The following is a 17,488-nucleotide window of genomic DNA, read 5'->3' on the forward strand; positions in this document are numbered from 1 at the left end:
ATGTAGACATATCAGAATCAGGTTGAAGCATCTTCCCTGAGTCAGAAAAATCACCCACAGATAGAAGCTCTCCTTCCTCAGCTTCTGCATATTGTGAGGGGATATCAGACATAGCTACTAAAGCGTCAGAGTGCTCTGTATTTTTCCTAGCCCCAGAGCTGTCTCGCTTTCCTTGTAACCCTGGTAGTTTGGACAATACCACTGTAAGGGTATGATCCATAACTGCCATGTCTTGTAAGGTAAACACTATGGGCGCGCTAGATGTACTTGGCGCCTCTTGAGCGGGCGTCCCTTGAGCGGGAGTTATAGGTTCTGACACGTGGGGAGAGTTAGTCGGCATAACTTCCCCCTTGTCAGTTTCCTCTGGTGATAAATCTTTTAAAGCCAGAATATGATCTTTATAACTTATAGTAAGATCAGTGCATTTGGTACACATTCTAAGAGGGGGTTCCACAATGGCTTCTAAACATAATGAACAAGGAGTTTCCTCTATGTCAGACATGTTTAACAGACTAGTAATGAGACCAGCAAGCTTTGAAAACACTTTAATTAATGTGAAAAAGCAGAATATAAAAAACGGTACTGTGCCTTTAAGGGAAAAAAACAAACACAAAAACTGCAAAATAGTGAAAAAAGCAGTTAACTCTATGAAATTTTAACAGTGTATGTACTAGACTAAAATAGCATTGCACCCACTTGCAAATGGATGATTGACCCCTCAGGCTCCAAAACGAAGCAAAAAAACGGTAAAAACCGTTATAACAGTCACAGGCAAACTGCCACAGCTCTACTGTGGCTCCTACCTTCCCTTAAAACGACTTTTGTAGGCACAAAAACCCTTTACAGAGGTCCAATATGTCAGGGGACTCCTTCAGGGAAGCTGGATGTCTCAGAGTGTAAAAGTTACTGCGCAATTAGAGCGCAAAAATAGGCCCCTCCCACCATGCACTGAAAGTCAGAGGGCCTAAAAAACTACTCCTAGGTGTCAAATAACAGCCATGTGGAAAAACTAGGCCCCAAAGCAAGATTTATTACCCTTAGTAAAAAACGTTCCATATAACTCATGTAAACGTTTAATATATTAAGTCATAAGAGCAATTAACATGAAAATTACCCTTTACTGCAAGCATGATGCCAGTCGTTATTAAATCACTGCAATCAGGCTTACCTCAAATATATCAGGCACTGTCAGCATTTTCTAGACTTCTTATTATCTCTCTAGAAAAAAATATACTGAACATACCTCAAGGCAGTTGATTCTGCAGGCCGTTCCCTGAGCTGAAGTTTTCCAATACTCTTCAGTTATGTGTGAGAACAGCAGTGGATCTTAGTTACAACCTGCTAAGATCATCAAAAACCTCAGGCAAAACACTTCTTCTAATTTCTGCCTGAGGTAAAAACAGTACAACTCTGGTACCATTTAAAATAACAAACTTTTGATTGAAGATAAACTACACTAAGTCACCACATCTCTCTAGCTACTTCCCTTGTTGAGAGCTGCAAGAGAATGACTGGGGGTTGGCAGTTAGGGGAGGAGCTATATAGACGGCTCTGCTGTGGGTGATCCTCTTGCAGCTTCCTGTTGGGAAGGAGAATATCCCACAAGTAATGGATGATCCGTGGACTGGATACACCTTACAAGAGAAATATTAGTGATATGAAATGTAAGTGCTTTAAATATGTATTTCTCAAAGGCTGTAATTTATATCATGCAATATAGGAAATATTTCTGTGTTCCTTTATTAATCCTTTTAACCAATGTCTAGAATATTCACCATTCTAAAGTCCATGCACTTAAAAATAGAAATTGGTTGTATTTTGTTCTCCGTTGGATAATCATTTTGGTTACTTATGCCTGAGATAATGTCATTTTTTTTAATGTTAATAGCAGATAGCAAAGCAGATAAACAGTCTATGTTAAAAAAAACTATTTTTGCATAGTTCTATTATCTATTGAGAGTGATGGATTTTATCGTATGAATATACATTTGGGAAAAGATTTATTTTGTAGTAATGTTACCTTACATATCCAATGATGAAGAACCAGTAAGGAATCTTCTTTTAAGGTAATACATATTAGTTCTGCATGAGTTGCATGTGAATTGTAAGCTATTATTTTTTTAACTCTTTGTTGAATACCATTGTCCTTGTAGTTGTATGTACGTCTGTCTGTTTAAATCCTGTTTGTCCAACCTAAGGCCGGGAGGCCTCAAAACTGTATGTATTTGAACCATGGAGGTGCTGGAAATTAAAGGGATAGTCTAGTCAAAATTAAACTTTCATGATTCAGATAGAGCAGTCAATTTTAAGCAACTTTCTAATTTACTCTTATCAATTTATATTCGTATTTGTAAGCTTAGGAGCCGCCCCATTTTTGGTCCAGCATCTGGGTAGCGCTTGCTGATTGATTGGCTGCATTTAGACACCAATCAGAAAGAGCTACCCAGGTGCTGAACCTGCTGCTCCTATGCTTACATTCCTGCTTTTTTAAATAAAGATACCAAGAGAACAAAGAAAAAATTATAATAGGAATAAATTAGAAAGTTGCTAAAAAATTGCATGCTCTATCTGAATCATGAAAATTTAATTTTGACTAGACTATCCCTTTAATGTAAGGAAAGAATAAGAGATAAACGAGAAAGGCAATGAGGTGAGATGCAGGATATATGCCTGCCGGGATCTGTACAATAACCCAAATGCATCACTATACCTTATTATCAGGCATATATTAGGACTTGTGTAAGACTAAACAAAGACATATCTAGCTAAAGCTTTGACCCTTTCTGGGTCTTGTATATGCATTCAATGTGACCCCAATAGTTATCCCCAGCAGGTCAGATTTAAAAGAGACATAATAATAAAAAAATATATTACCCTCAGCCATATGTGAGTTTTTAAACTGAAAACAAAAATTGATAATTAACCATCTTACTTAGACCTGTGATCGCATCAAGCAATCAGCCAGTGGAACAAAACGACGTGTATTCATCATTGAAACTATGGGCGGCTACTGTGGCTACTTAGCCAATATGGGCGGTCTGGCTGCTGGTGCAGACGCAGCTTACATCTTTGAAGAAAAGTTTGACATTCGTGAACTCCAGGTACATGTTAATATGTATACAAATGTGTTTTATTGTCTTATGAGAAAGTATAAAATGTATAGTTATCAGAACGATAATATGTAGTTTTGTGCTAAATGTGAAGATTGTAATTTAAGTTTTGTTCTTAATTTATTTTATAGGCAAATGTGGAGCATTTAACAGAAAAGATGAAAACCGGCATCCAGCGAGGTCTTGTACTAAGGTACAGAAAATGATTTATTTGGCATATGGCAGTAGCTTTTGTAACCATCAGATCTTATATTCATAAGCACAAGGCTATGTCCTAGAATAAGAAATACCTAGAGAACTTTTGTTAGAAGCAAACATAGATAGGCTCAGTAGCTGTAATGCACTTCTGGGAGCTGGCTGCTGATAGGTAGCTGCACACATATGCTCTAAGCTAGCTCCCAGTAGTGCATTTTTGCTGCTTCTGTAAAGGATACCAATAGAATGAAGCAACTTTGATAATAGAAGTACATTGGAAAGCTGTTTAAAAATCTATGATCTATCTTATTCTGTGAATTCTTGCACATGCTTAGTAGGAGCTGGTGACTCAAAAAAATTAAATGTAAAAAGACTGTGCACTTTTTTTTAATGGAAGTAGATTGGAAAGTTGTTTAAAATTGCATGCTCTATCTGAATAATGAAAGTAAAATTTTGACTTGAGTGTCCCTTTAAGTTATCTTTATTACAGGAAATAAAACACAAAATCTAATTGTTTTCTCATTTGTTATACTCTAAATTCACCCGTTATGTTACTGGAAGTGATGATAAACTCATTTGTCAGCTTTTAAGAAAACATTAAATAAATAATCAAATTTCTCTCTTCGTAAAATGGCAAATCCTTGAAACACGTGGTCTGCAAATGGCTTTTTGATAACTTTTTTTTAGTATTTAGGTATAAAAAAAGTTTGGTTTTATATTTTTTTTTCTTGGTTGGTTACATGATCACAAGATTTTATTTTTCATTTAGGAATGAAAATAGCAGTGAGAATTACACAACTGATTTCATTTATCAGCTGTATTCAGAAGAAGGAAAAGGTGTGTTTGACTGCAGAAAGAACGTATTGGGACACATGCAACAGGTAAAAGGTCCTCCACTTTTGTGATTAGGTCAAAATATTTATAATGTATCACAAATTGTGATCTTAATAGCCATAACTTTCTAATATGAAAAAAGATTTATTTATAATTTTCAACTAAGATTGCAAAAAAACAAAAACGAAGGTATAATTGTAAAGGGACATTAACCCCTTAAGGACCACAGCACTGTTCCATTTTCTGACCGTTTGGGACCAAGGCTATTTTTACATTTTTGCGGTGTTTGTGTTTAGCTGTAATTTTCCTTGTACTCATTTACTGTACCCACACATATTATATACCGTTTTTCTCGCCATTAAATGGACTTTCTAAAGATACCATTATTTTCATCATATCTTATAATTTACTATAAAAAAAATTATAAAATATGAGGAAAAATGGAAAAAACACACTTTTTCTAAATTTGAACCCCAAAATCTGTTACACATTTATAACCACCAAAAAACACCCATGCTAAATAGTTTCTATATTTTGTCCTGAGTTTAGAAATACCCAATGTTTACATGTTCTTTACTTTTTTTTTTGCAAGTTATAGGGAAATAAATACAAGTAGCACTGTGTTATTTCCAAACCACATTTTTTCAAACTTAGCGCTAGTTACATTGGGACACTGATATTTGTCAGGAATCCCTGAATATCCCTTGACATGTATATATATTTTTTTAGAAGACATCCCAAAGTATTGATCTAGGCCGATTTTGGTATATTTCATGCCACCATTTCACTACCAAATGTGATCAAATAAAAAAAAATGTTCACTTTTTCACAAACTTTAGATTTCTTACAAACAACTTGTGCAATTATGGCATAAATGGTTGTAAATGCTTCTCTGGGATCCCCTTTGTTCAGAAATAGCAGACATATATAACTTTGGCATTGCTTTTTGGTAATTAGAAGGCTGCTAAATGCCACTGCGCACCACATGTGTATAATGCCCAGCAGTGAAGGGGTTAATTACGGAGCATGTAGGGAGCTTGTAGTGTTAATTTTAGCTTTAGTGTAGTGTAGTAGACAACCCAAAGTATTGATCTAGGCCCGTTTTGGTATATTTCCTGCCACCATTTTACCGCCAAATGCGAACAAATAAAAATAAAACGTTACATTTTTCACAATTTTAGGTTTCTCACTGAAATTATTTACAAACAGCTTGTGCAATTATGGCATAAATGGTTGTAAAAGCTTCTCTGGGATCCCCTTTGTTCAGAAATAGCAGACATATATGGCTTTGGCTTTGCTTTTTGGTAATTAGAAGGCAGCTGAATGCCGCTGCGCACCACACGTGTATAATGTCCAGCATTGAAGGGGTTAATTAGGGAGCTTGTAGGGTTAATTTTAGCTTTAGTGTAATGTAGTAGACAACCCAAAGTATTGATCTAGGCCCATTTTGGTATATTTCATGCACTTTTTCACAGATTTTTTAACAAACTTTAGGTTTCTCACTGAAATTATTTACAAGCAGCTTGTGCAATTATGGCACAAATTGTTGTAAATGCTTCTCTTGGATCCCCTTTGTTCAGAAATAGCAGACATACATGGCTTTGGCATTGCTTTTTAGTATTTAGATGGCTGCTAAATGCCGCTGCACACCACACATGTATTATGCCCAGCAGGGAAGGGGTTAATTAGGGAGCTTGTAGGGAGCTTGCAGGGTTAATTTTAGCTTTAGTGTAGGTATCAACCTCCCACATGACACATCACACCCCCTGATCCCTCCCAAACAGCTCTCTTCCCTCCCCCACCCCACAAGTGTCCCAGCCATCTTAAGTACTGGCAGTAAGTCTGCCAGTACTAAAATAAGAGTTTTTTTGGGGGATTATTTTTTTAAAATAATAATTCTGCTCTGTAGGATCCCCCCTTAGCCCCCAACCTCACTGATCGCCCCCAAACAGCCTTATTGTGCGCCATATTGGGTACTGGCAGCTGTCTGCCAGTACCCAGTTTGAAATCAAATATGTTTTTTTCTACATTTTTATTTTAAAAACATTATTTTCTGTAGTGTAGCTGCCCCCCCTCAACCCCCAACCCACCACCCTCTCCCAGATCGCAAAAATTAGTAATGTTCCCACCCTCTCTCCCACTGAGTACCACCTTACACACTTACATTTGTTCCATAGTGTATGGTTCCCACCCGCCCACGCTCTCGTGCACGTGCGCGCACTCAATCCCGCCCCCCTTCCCCACCGATAGCCTCCCACCCGCCTCCCTGGATCAGCATCCCAACCACCAACGAACATGACCATCGAAGGCCGATGCAGAGAGGGCCACAGGGTGGCTCTCTCTGCGTCAGACGGCTAAAAAGTGTTATAGCAGGATGCATCAATATTGAGGTATCACTGCTATAACATGAAAGCAGTTGGAAGTGATCAGGATTGCTTCCACTGCTTTCAAAGACCAACGACGTACGGGGTACGTCCTTGGTCGTTAACTGCATTTTTTTGCAGGACGTACCCCATACGTCGTTGGTCGTTAAGGGGTTAAAGGTCAATGAAACCCACATTTCTTTCTAATGACACAGTGAGTCCACGGATCATCATCAATTACTGTTGGGAATATCACTCCTGAACTTTATTAAACCTTCATGTTTTGGGTTTCTTTTAGGCAGTTTGGGCATTGAGACTGTGAGGTGATTTATGTTCAGTGTGTTATAGTAGTTTTTATACTTTAACTTTTATACTTTAACTTTTGGTCATGAAGATTACTGTTGTAAGCTGTTTTTATCCGTCAGTTAGGGCTCTGTAACCGCTCTATATTTGAAAAGGGGATTGTTTCTTCTGTGAGGGAACTCTGTGAGCTGCAGGACAGGTAGGCACCTCAGTAAAGCTACTGAGGTGTATAGGTAGCCTGAGGTCTATTTGGTTTGTTGCGCTAACACACATTTCTATTTTTTATTTTCGAATAAAGAATTTTTACACTTTATCCTTATTTATTACATAATATGGATCAAGAGGCTTTTCAAACCATTATCCCATGCAAAGTTGCTGCTTGTCAGTTATGTTTTGATGCTCAGGTGGAACCCCCAGAGAGAACTTTAAGTTATAGAGATAAAATATTTGACCATGAGCCACCATTATCCCAGGCAAATGCTGTTCAGGTGTCTCCTGTTGCAGATATGCCACAGCTTTCTTCTCAAGCGTCCCAAGTTTTTCAGTCTCCACATACCGTGCCCTGTGTTTCCTCTTGCAATCCTGTAAGATTTTCTCTACAAGACATTGCTTCTCAGGTATCCCTTGCGGTATCTGAAGCCTTGTCAGCTTTCCCCATGTTGCAGGGAAGGCTTAAAAGGAAATTTAAGGAAACAGTTAGTAAGGTTTCTGATCAAGTTCTGGCTATCCAGAGTGTCTCTTCCCATAAGCCTGAGGAAGAAGACATGTCGGTAGCATCTGAGGGGGAAATCTCAGACTCAGGCAGTGTAATTCCTTCTTCTGATGCTGAATTGGTATCCTTCAGATCTAATATATAACACCTTCGCTTATTACTTAAGGAGGTTTTGGCTACTTTGGGTGACTCCGACACAACTATCGTAGTCAATCCTAAAAAGTCTAGTAAATTGAACAAATACTTTGATGTTCCCTGAGTGGTGGAGGTTTTTCCGGTTCCTGACCGTGCTGCAGAGATTATTGCTCGAGAATGGGAAATACCTGGTATTCCCTTTTCTCCATCTCCTATTTTTAAGAAGATGTTTCCTATAGCGGATTCTATTAAGGAGTCTAGGCAGACAGTTCCTAAGGTAGAAGGAGCGATCTCCACTTTAGCCAAGAGGACTACTGTTCCCATAGAGGATAGTTGTTCTTTTACAGATCCAATGGATAAAAAATTGGAGGCTTTACTAAAAAAGATGTATGTCCACCAGGGTCTACAATGGCAACCTACGGTGTGTATCGCCACTGTTACCAACGCTGCATCTTACTCGTTTAATGCATTGTCTGAATCTCTTCAGATGGATACCCCTTTTGATGAGATCCAGGACAGGATTAAGGCTCTCAAGTTAGCCTATTCCTTCATTACAGATGCTTCATTACAGGTTAATAAACTGGGAGCCAAAATTTCTGGTTTTGCGGTCTTACCGCAGGGCCTTGTGATTGATGTAATGGTCTGCGGATGTTTCATCTAAATCTAAGCTCATGGCTATTCCTTACAAGGGTAAGACCTTGTTTGGAAAATTATGGAAATTATCTCAGATATTACTGGAGGGAAGGGTTATTGTCTTCCACAAGATAAAAAGAATAAGCAGAAGGGACAGAGTAATTTTTGTTCCTTTCGGAACTTTAAAGGCAAGACTTCCTTCCCTTCCTCCAAGCAAGATCAAGCCAAGCCTTCCTGGAAGCCTAACCAGTCCTGGAATAAGGGAAAGTAATCTAAAAAGCCTTCAGCTGATTCCAAATCAGCATGAAGGGTTGGCCCCCGATCTGGGAGCAGATCTTGTAGGGGGCAGACTCTTTTTTCCCAGGCTTGGATAAGAGCTGTACCGGATCCCTGGGCGGTGGACATTGTCTCGCAGGAATACAAAATAGACTTCAAATCTTTTCCTCCAAGAGGCAGGTTTCTCCTCTCCAGATTATCTGTAGATCAGATAAAAAGAGAGGCTTTCTTACATTGTGTTAAGGACCTTGCCACCCTGGGGGTAATAGTTCCAGTTCCCTTTCAGGAAAGGGGTCTTGAATTTTACTCAAATCTGTTCGTAATTCCCAAAAAGGAGGGAACTTTTCGACCAATCTTAGATCTAAAATGTTTAAACAAGTTTTTCAGAGTGCCATCCTTCAAGATGAAGACTATACGATCCATTCTTCCCTTGGTACAAGAGGGTCAGTTCATGACAAATATAGACCTAAATGATGCATACCTTCATGTTCCGATTCACAGGGACCATCACAAGTTTCTGAGATTTGCCTTTATGGACAATCATTTCCAGTTCATGGCCCTTCCATTTGGCCTTGCCACAGCTCCCAGAATTTTTTTCAAAGGTTCTGGTGGCTCTTTTAGCTGTGCTTCGAACTCGGGGCATTGCAGTGACACCTTATCTGGACGACATTCTGGTTCATGCGCCATCTTTTCAACAAGCAGAATCTTATACGGAGATCTTGTTGTCTTTTCTTCGATCCCACGGATGGAAGGTGAATCAGGAAAAAAGTTCTCTGGTTCCAGCTACAAGGGTCGTATTTTTGGGGACCATAATAGACTCCCTTTTAATGAAGATTTATCTGACGGAGGTCAGAAAAAGAAAGGTTTTTGACTCTTGTTTTGCCCTTCAGTCCTCTCCACGGCCGTCAGTGGCTCAATTTATGAAGGTAATCGGTCTGATGGTGGCTTCCATGGACATCATTCCGTTTGCTCGGTTCCATCTCAGACCTCTGCAGTTATGCATGCTCAGACAATGGAATGGGGACTATATGGACCTGTCTCCACGTGTAGATCTATATCAGGCGTCAATAGACTCTCTTCTGTGATGGCTTTCTCAAGATCATCTCTCCCAGGGTACTTGCTTCTGCAGACCCTCCTGGGTGATTGTGACCACGGATGCCAGCCTTCTATTTGGGGAGCAGTATGGGGCTCATTGAAGGCTCAGGGCTTATGGACCCAGTAGGAGTCAGTCCTGCCCATAAACATCTTGGAGCTGAGAGCAATCTTCAATGCTCTTCTGGCCTGGCCTCAGTTAGCCTTAGCCCATTTTATCAGATTCGGAAAACATAACCTTGGTGGCCTACATCAACCACCAGGGGGGAACTCAGAGTTCCTTGGCTATGACAGAGGTGGCCCAAATTATTCAGTGGGCGGAGTTCCACAACTGCTATCTTTCTGGGATCCACATCCCAGGAGTGAACAATTGGGATGCGGATTTTCTGAGCAGACAGACTTTTCATCCCAGGGAGTGGGAACTTTATTTGGATGTGTTTTCCAGCTTGACCCTCAAGTGGGGGCAGCGGGAGTTGGATCTCATGGCTTCTCGTCAGAATGACAAACTTCCGAGATACGGCTCAAGGTCAAGAGATCTGCAGGCATTTCTGATCGTTGCTCTGGCAGTTCCTTGGAACTTCAGTCTAGCATACCTGTTTCCTCCATTTGCTCTCCTTCCAAGAGTCATTGCTCGAATCAAGCAGGAGAGGGTGTCTATAATTCTCATAGCCCCGGCGTGGCCTCGCAGGATTTGGTATGCAGACCTAGTGGAAATGTCATTCTTTCCACCTTGGAGACTGCCTCTGAGGAAGGACCTTCTACTTCAGGGTCCCTTCCTTCATCATTGAGACCTTGATTCAGGCTCGTAAGCCTGTGACTCGCAGGATTTACCATAAAATCTTGTATTGGTGTGAATCCAAAGGATACTCTTGGAGTAGAGTAAGGATTCCTAGGTTTTTGTCCTTTCTCCAGGATGGTTTGGAGAAGGGTTTGTTGGCAAGTACTCTAAAGGTTCAGATTTCGGCATTGTCTATTTTGTTACAAAAGCGCTTGGCGGATGTGCCAGACGTGGAATCGTTTTGTCAGGCCTTGGTTAGAATTCGGCCTGTGTTTTAAACCTGTTACTCCTCCATGGAGTCTTAACCTTGTTTTTAAAGTTTTACAACAGGCTCCGTTTGAGCCTATGCATTCTTTAGATATTAAGATGTTATCTTGGAAAGTTTTGTTTCTTGTTGCTATTTCCTCTGCTCAGAGAGTTTCTGAACTCTCTGATTTACAGTGTGATTCACCTTATCTTATATTTCACTCTGATAAGGTGGTTCTGCGTACTAAGTTTGGTTTCCTGTCCAAGGTTGTTTCGGTCAAGAATATTAATCAGGAAATCGTTGTACCTTCTTTGTGTCCTAATCCTTCTTCTCACAAAGAACGCTTGTTACATAATCTGAATGTTGTGCGAGCGCTAAAATTTTATTTGCAGGCAACTGACTTTCGTCAGTCTTCTGCATTGTTTGTTTGCTTTTCTGGGAAACGCAAGGGTCAGAAAGCTACGGCTACTTCACTTTCCCTTTGGCTGAAGAGCGTTATTCGCTTGGCATATGAGACTGCTGGACAGCAAACTCCTGAGAAAATCACAGCTCATTCCACAAGGGCTGTTTCTTCTTACTGGGCCATCAAAAATGAAGCTTCTGTGGAACAGATTTGCAATAAATAAAAAAATGTCATTCTCCTGATATCCTTTGCTGGAAAACATATCTATATAGGCTTTGGAGCTGCCGATTGGTGGCTGCACATTGATGCCTCGTGTGATTGGCTCACCCATGTGCATTGCTATTTCTTTAATAAAGGATAACTAAAGAATGAAGCAAATTAGAAGTAAATTGGAATGTTGTCTTAAATTGTATTCTCTATCTGAATCATGAAAGAACATTTTGGGGGGTTAGTGTCCCTTTAAAGTCATTATTGTTTTTAAAGGGTCATTAAAGTCATAATTAAACTCTCATGATTCAGATTGAGCATGCAGTTTTAATGGACTTTATTTCCAATTAATTTTTATCAGCATCAGCTCATGAGCATGTACAAGAGTGTATACGTACATGTGTCTGTGATTGGCTGATGGATGTCACCTGATACAAGGGGCCAGCAAATGGAAGTACATTTTAAATTTGTCCCAAAATAATCTACTGCTCATTTAAAATTCAGATATATTTGATATTGTCTTTGTATTATGTACTTGTTGGTTATGCAATTCTGCTGTATTTAATGGTCCTTTAACACACAAGAAATTATTCACTGCATTGCATAATATCTAGATGCAAAATAATTGTTTTATAAGTATTTAAAACTGTCATTTTGCAGGGTCAGTACACCCCCCCCCCACATTAAAGTTTCTTGAATGTTGTTTTCGAAAGATTTGTCCATTCGGATCCTTCCGGAGCTGAAATTTATTCTTTTCTTGTAAATTACAGGAAAAGCAGACAAATTAAATAAATGCAATGCAAAGCTTTTTAACTGTGCACAATTAGGGCTCGATTACGAGTGGCGCGCTATTCTTATTGCAATATCACGACCATGCTAACTTGCGCACGAGTGCAATCTTAATTTGGGCTTGTTGGGTTTGCGCAACTGAAGACCTTGCAACTGAAGACCTTGCGTATTTTAAAATAAAAGTTGTGCTAAACACAACATAAATACCTTAAAATAAAATGCTACACTCATATATGCACTATCTAATAAAAAATATTCATATAAATATTAATTAAAATACTTTCTAAGGGTTAAAAGGTATATGGTATACGTCAAGGTGTTTGATGAAAAGACCTATATATATATATATATATGTATATATATATATATATATATATATATATATATATATATATATATATATATATATATATATATATATATATATATATGTATATATGTATATACTGTATATAAATATATATATAGAGAAAATAACTCATTGTGTAAACCATTTACAAATCTAAACAAGTCAGAAGACTTGCTTTAATCCCAGAAACTCTCTGACTACACTGTTTCCAATGCAGCAAAGGAATCTGGGTAAGATATGCAAATGAGGTTCACAATGACTCACTTTTTTACTTTTAGCCTGCTTTTTAAGACAGACTTCCCTTTACGCCATAGCACTGCTGCATTACACAGCTTTTATGCTTAGCTAGGGTTAGTACAGTGATTCAGACCAATCCCAGGACAGCTGTTTCGTGGTTATTGCCACTCATCAGCTGGGAGTAGGTTGAATCACTGCTTGGAAAAGTTCATTTCTGGGGGAAATTCAACAACAATTAAAATTATGGGGAGGCGAAAAGTGAGTTTAAAATCCTCCACTAAATGCCAATAGTGAGCTAACATAAGCTAATATTATTTTTTTTCAATGTTTGCTGCACAAATTATCATTAAATCAATTAATGTTAAATTATGCAATTAATGTGTGCTTTGGACAGCTTAAGTTATATTTTGTAAATGTTACATTATTGCAATGTATTATATTGCCCGGCTACTTCATAATTTCACCCGCCAGGGAAAAGTTCAGTGGAGAACAATGATTTATAAAAAAAAAATTACAAAATTGATTTTTATCTTTAATAAAAAAATTACACCTGTATGAATTTTGAATATTTACAACTTCTCTTCCTAGTTCTGTTGTGAAAAAAAGTTTTCTGTTATAATGGTAGCAAATAATATATATGTTTATGTAATTTATATTTTTTACAGGGTGGATCACCTTCACCATTTGATAGAAACTTTGGTACAAAAATTTCAGCAAAAGCGATTCAGTGGATCTCCAAGAAATTAGTGGAAACCTACCGAAAAGGTGAAAATTTAACAGGTTCCTTTAATTCAATTCTACATTTGAATATGATCTTTTCTAATACATATATACACTTATAGTTAGTATTTAACTTGTGAAGTAGGTTCTTTACATTACATGAACCATATCTCCTTAAAACCAACCCACTGAGTGCAGAATAACAAACTAGACAAAGGAGTTGAGAGAAAGCCATCGGATTGTCTTCAGTACTTACCACTCTGCTTGTTATCCATTGACTTAAAGGCCTCTATTTATTAAAGTCGGCGGACCTGATCCGACAGTGCGGATCAGGTCCGCCAGACCTCGCTCTCCGTATTCAGCATTGCACCTGCAGCTCACAAGATCTGCTGGTGCAACGCCGCCCCCTGCAGACTCGCGGCCAATCGGCCGCCAGCAGGGAGCTGTGAATAAACCGATTGGGTTGAATTGCGGCAATGTCTATCTGCCAGCTCAGAGCAGGCGGACAGGGTTATGGAGCAGCGGTCTTTAGACCAGAAACACGGGGCATCAAGCTCCATTTGGAGCTTGATAAATATGCCCCAAAGCCTTGTTCATAAGCTTTCTCACCATAGACACTAACACAAGAAACTACCAAACCATATCCATTTTAAAAAATGTAACCGTTAATATGTCAATGAAAATAGGATCAATACAAAACCAGCCTACTAATCCCCAAATTCATATATCAAAAGTGCTAATAAAAATACAAAGAACAGAACAAGATTATTAAAAGGTCACATGCCCCCTAGGATGATGGTGAGCACTATGGAAAAGGTGATCAGAAGCACCAAAAGTCACTGTAGATGTGTTTATGTAAGGTTAAGACCCTTTCTAACCCATAAACATCCTATAGGGGCATGTGGATGCTTTTTAGGTGAGGGGTGTAATGCCATTGAATGATGAGGGTTTTTTTTTTACCATAAATACAGCTATTTCCTACAAAAGTAAAATAAAAATCATTTAGCGGGCAGAGCTGTTTTGTAAAGAAATATGTCATACACCACAGTTACACAACAACCCTGAGATTTTTTTTTACTTTTTATAGGACATTGCTTTGTAAGAGGAGTGTGCTTTCTCGTTTGAGAAGTCTAATGTGACTATGACAATAGCAGCCACCATAGTATGCAATGCACATATTTATAGGGGATGGGTATTATATACCTTACTCCCAGAATACATACAGGAGCATGAGACTCCCCTTTTGATATAAGGAATTATCTTCTTTCAGATGGGTGGTCCTGTGTCCGTAGGTATTCATGTGATAGCTACAGCATTGTTAAATACCTTGCAGTATTTTTGTGTATGTGGGGAGTGAGGGGACGCTATAGAAACCTATATGTCCCTTAACCACAGAAATATGTTATAAAACCCATTATTAGAGAGAGTAGTGTCCCACTCTGTCATGTTATCGCCTTAGTAATAACAATTAACTGGTAGTAGCTGTAGTTTGGTTTGTAATTTGTATTAGATTGCAGTTGTTATGTAGACCCAATGTATAGTAGCTTTAAAATGCATATTATAAAGTTTGGTTAGATATCATATACTTTTTTTTTTCTTTACATTTTCTGCCAAGATGTGAAAAGACTAACAGAAAGGTTTTCTCTTGATTTATAACTGCTACTTTTTGTTAAAACCCATAGCTGTGTATTCTTTTATTTGGTGTTTTGGGAAATTGAACTGAAGCTGAATCTACAACTATAAAGTTATTGCCCAATTTTAAAAATGGTCACCACATAATCTATAAAAGGAAACCTACAAATGTTTTGTTTGCATTCCTGGTGTTGAGGTTTTGCCTTATTTTGAGATTTCTTTTACTATGTAGTCTTGCTATGTTGTCTTTCACTTATCCATTTAATATCAAGCAAATCAATGTGCAAAAACGGATTTATATTGAAACATGTAATGCATAAATAGAATAGTTTCTTACGTTTTGTGTAAATTTACTATCAAAATAACATTTTGCCGTAATGGAACATCAAAAGTCAACATTTTCTATCATGCATTTAAATATCATGAAACATGCAAGAGCCAAAACTTGTAGATCACAATTGTTTCACTAAGATGGGTTCTGCAGACTGGAAACTAACTTTATTAACAAAATATAGATCTCCCTTTATCAAAGGCCGGATTCAAGACCGCAAACCTCGTCTGCCCAGTCTCACAGCGAGCAGGCAGCAGTAAGCTGCTGCAGTTAACATTGCACAATCCCCTGAGAGGGCTGTCAATCATCTTGATCCGATCTGATCAAGATCATTGCAATCCGCGACCAAAAGTGTCGCAGATAGGTTAACTAGCGTTTCAGTCTCACTCTGAGCGAGTCTGAAACACCGGGGCTCCGAAGCAGCTGTGGCTGCTTGTTAAATGGATCTCGTAGACTTGTAGGATTTCACTTCCTGCTTCATTCCTATGATGAATAAACTGTAATTATAGTAAACAACCACTAGATGTCTTCAAATATAACTATCATACAATACAAGAACAAAACGTATTCTCTACCTGAATTATTCAAGTTTGATTTGGACTTTTATGTCCCTTTACAAATGATTGGGAAAACAGGATCTTTATTAATAGACATAAGGTGGTGCTGGTAGATGGATAGAGAACAATATCTATGACCCTAAAACTTAGTTTTGTTTACTTGAAGGTACATCTGAAATGTATCACCATAAGAACATGTTCCCTTGTATAGGAACTCCCTGCACAGTAGACCCCACAACCGCAACCCACACTTGCACCTAGATTACGGGTTTTGCGTTAGAGGCTGTGTGGTGCTAACGAGCAGTTTTCCCTCACCGCTCACTTACCTACAGCGCTGTTATTACGAGTTTTCATAAACTTGTTGTTAAAAGGCAAGAAGTGAGCGTTAAACAAAATTTTGCTCCAAATCTCACTCCAATACCAGCGCTGCTTAAGTCAGCGGAGAACTGGTGTAACGTGCTCATGCACGATTTCCCCATAGGAATCAACGGGGAGAGCTGGCTGAAAAAGTCTAACACCTGCAAAAAAGCAGCGTATAACTCAGTAACGCAGCCCCATTGATTCCTATGGGGTCATTAAATTTATGTCTACACCTAACACCCTAACATGAACCCCGAGTCTAAACACCCCTAATCTTACACTTATTAACCCCTAATCTGCCGCCCCCGACATCGCAGACACCTACATTATATTATTAACTCCTAATCTGCCACTCCGGACACCGCCGCCACCTACATTATACTTATGAACCCCTAATCTGCTGCCCCCAACATCGCCGCCACCTACATTATATTTATTAACCCCTAATCTGCCGCCCCCAATGTCGCCGCCACCTACCTACACTTATTAACCCCTAATCTGCCGCCCCCAACGTCGCCGCCACTATATTACAGTTATTAACCCCTAAACCTAACACCCACTAACTTAAATATAATTACAATAAATCTAAATAAAATTACTATCATTAACTAAATTATTTCTATTTAAAACTAAATACTTACCTATAAAATAAACCCTAAGCTAGCTACAATATAACTAATACATTGTATCTAGCTTAGGGTTTATTTTTATATTACAGGCAAGTTTGTATTTATTTTAACTAGGTAGAATAGTTATTAAATAGCTATTAACTATTTAATAACTACCTAGCTAAAATAATTACAAAAGTAACTGTAAAATAAAACCTAACCTAAGTTACAATTACACCTAACACTATACTATAATTAAATAAATTAACTAAATTAAATACAATTAAAAAATTACAAACAATTAGCTAAATTAAATTAGCTAAAGTACAAAAACAAACAAACACTAAATTACAGAAAATAATAAACAAATTACAGATATTTAAACTAATTACACCTAATCTAATAGCCCTTTTAAAATAAAAAAAGCCCCCCCAAAATAAAAAAAAAAACCCTAGCCTAAACTAAACTACCAATAGCCCTTAGAAGTGGTCCTCCAGATGGGCAGAAGTCTTCATCCAGATGGCATCTTCTATCTTTATCCATCCGGCGCGGAGCGGGTCCATCTACAAAACATCCGACGCAGAACATCCTCATCTGGCTATGACTAACACAGAATG

General features: G+C 38.3%; 1 protein-coding gene across 1 annotated transcript in view; it reads left to right on the top strand.

Annotated features, from left to right (window-relative positions):
• The window catches only part of PFKP (phosphofructokinase, platelet), a 146,069-nt gene that overhangs the window by 124,287 nt on the left and 4,294 nt on the right, over nucleotides 1-17,488 (top strand). The window contains 4 exon segments of the mRNA XM_053713842.1: nucleotides 2,937-3,101; nucleotides 3,242-3,303; nucleotides 4,075-4,186; nucleotides 13,329-13,428. Coding sequence (XP_053569817.1) covers nucleotides 2,937-3,101; nucleotides 3,242-3,303; nucleotides 4,075-4,186; nucleotides 13,329-13,428 — 439 coding nt within the window.

Source organism: Bombina bombina, chromosome 5 (genome assembly GCF_027579735.1).
Source record: "Bombina bombina isolate aBomBom1 chromosome 5, aBomBom1.pri, whole genome shotgun sequence".
NCBI lineage: Eukaryota > Metazoa > Chordata > Amphibia > Anura > Bombinatoridae > Bombina > Bombina bombina.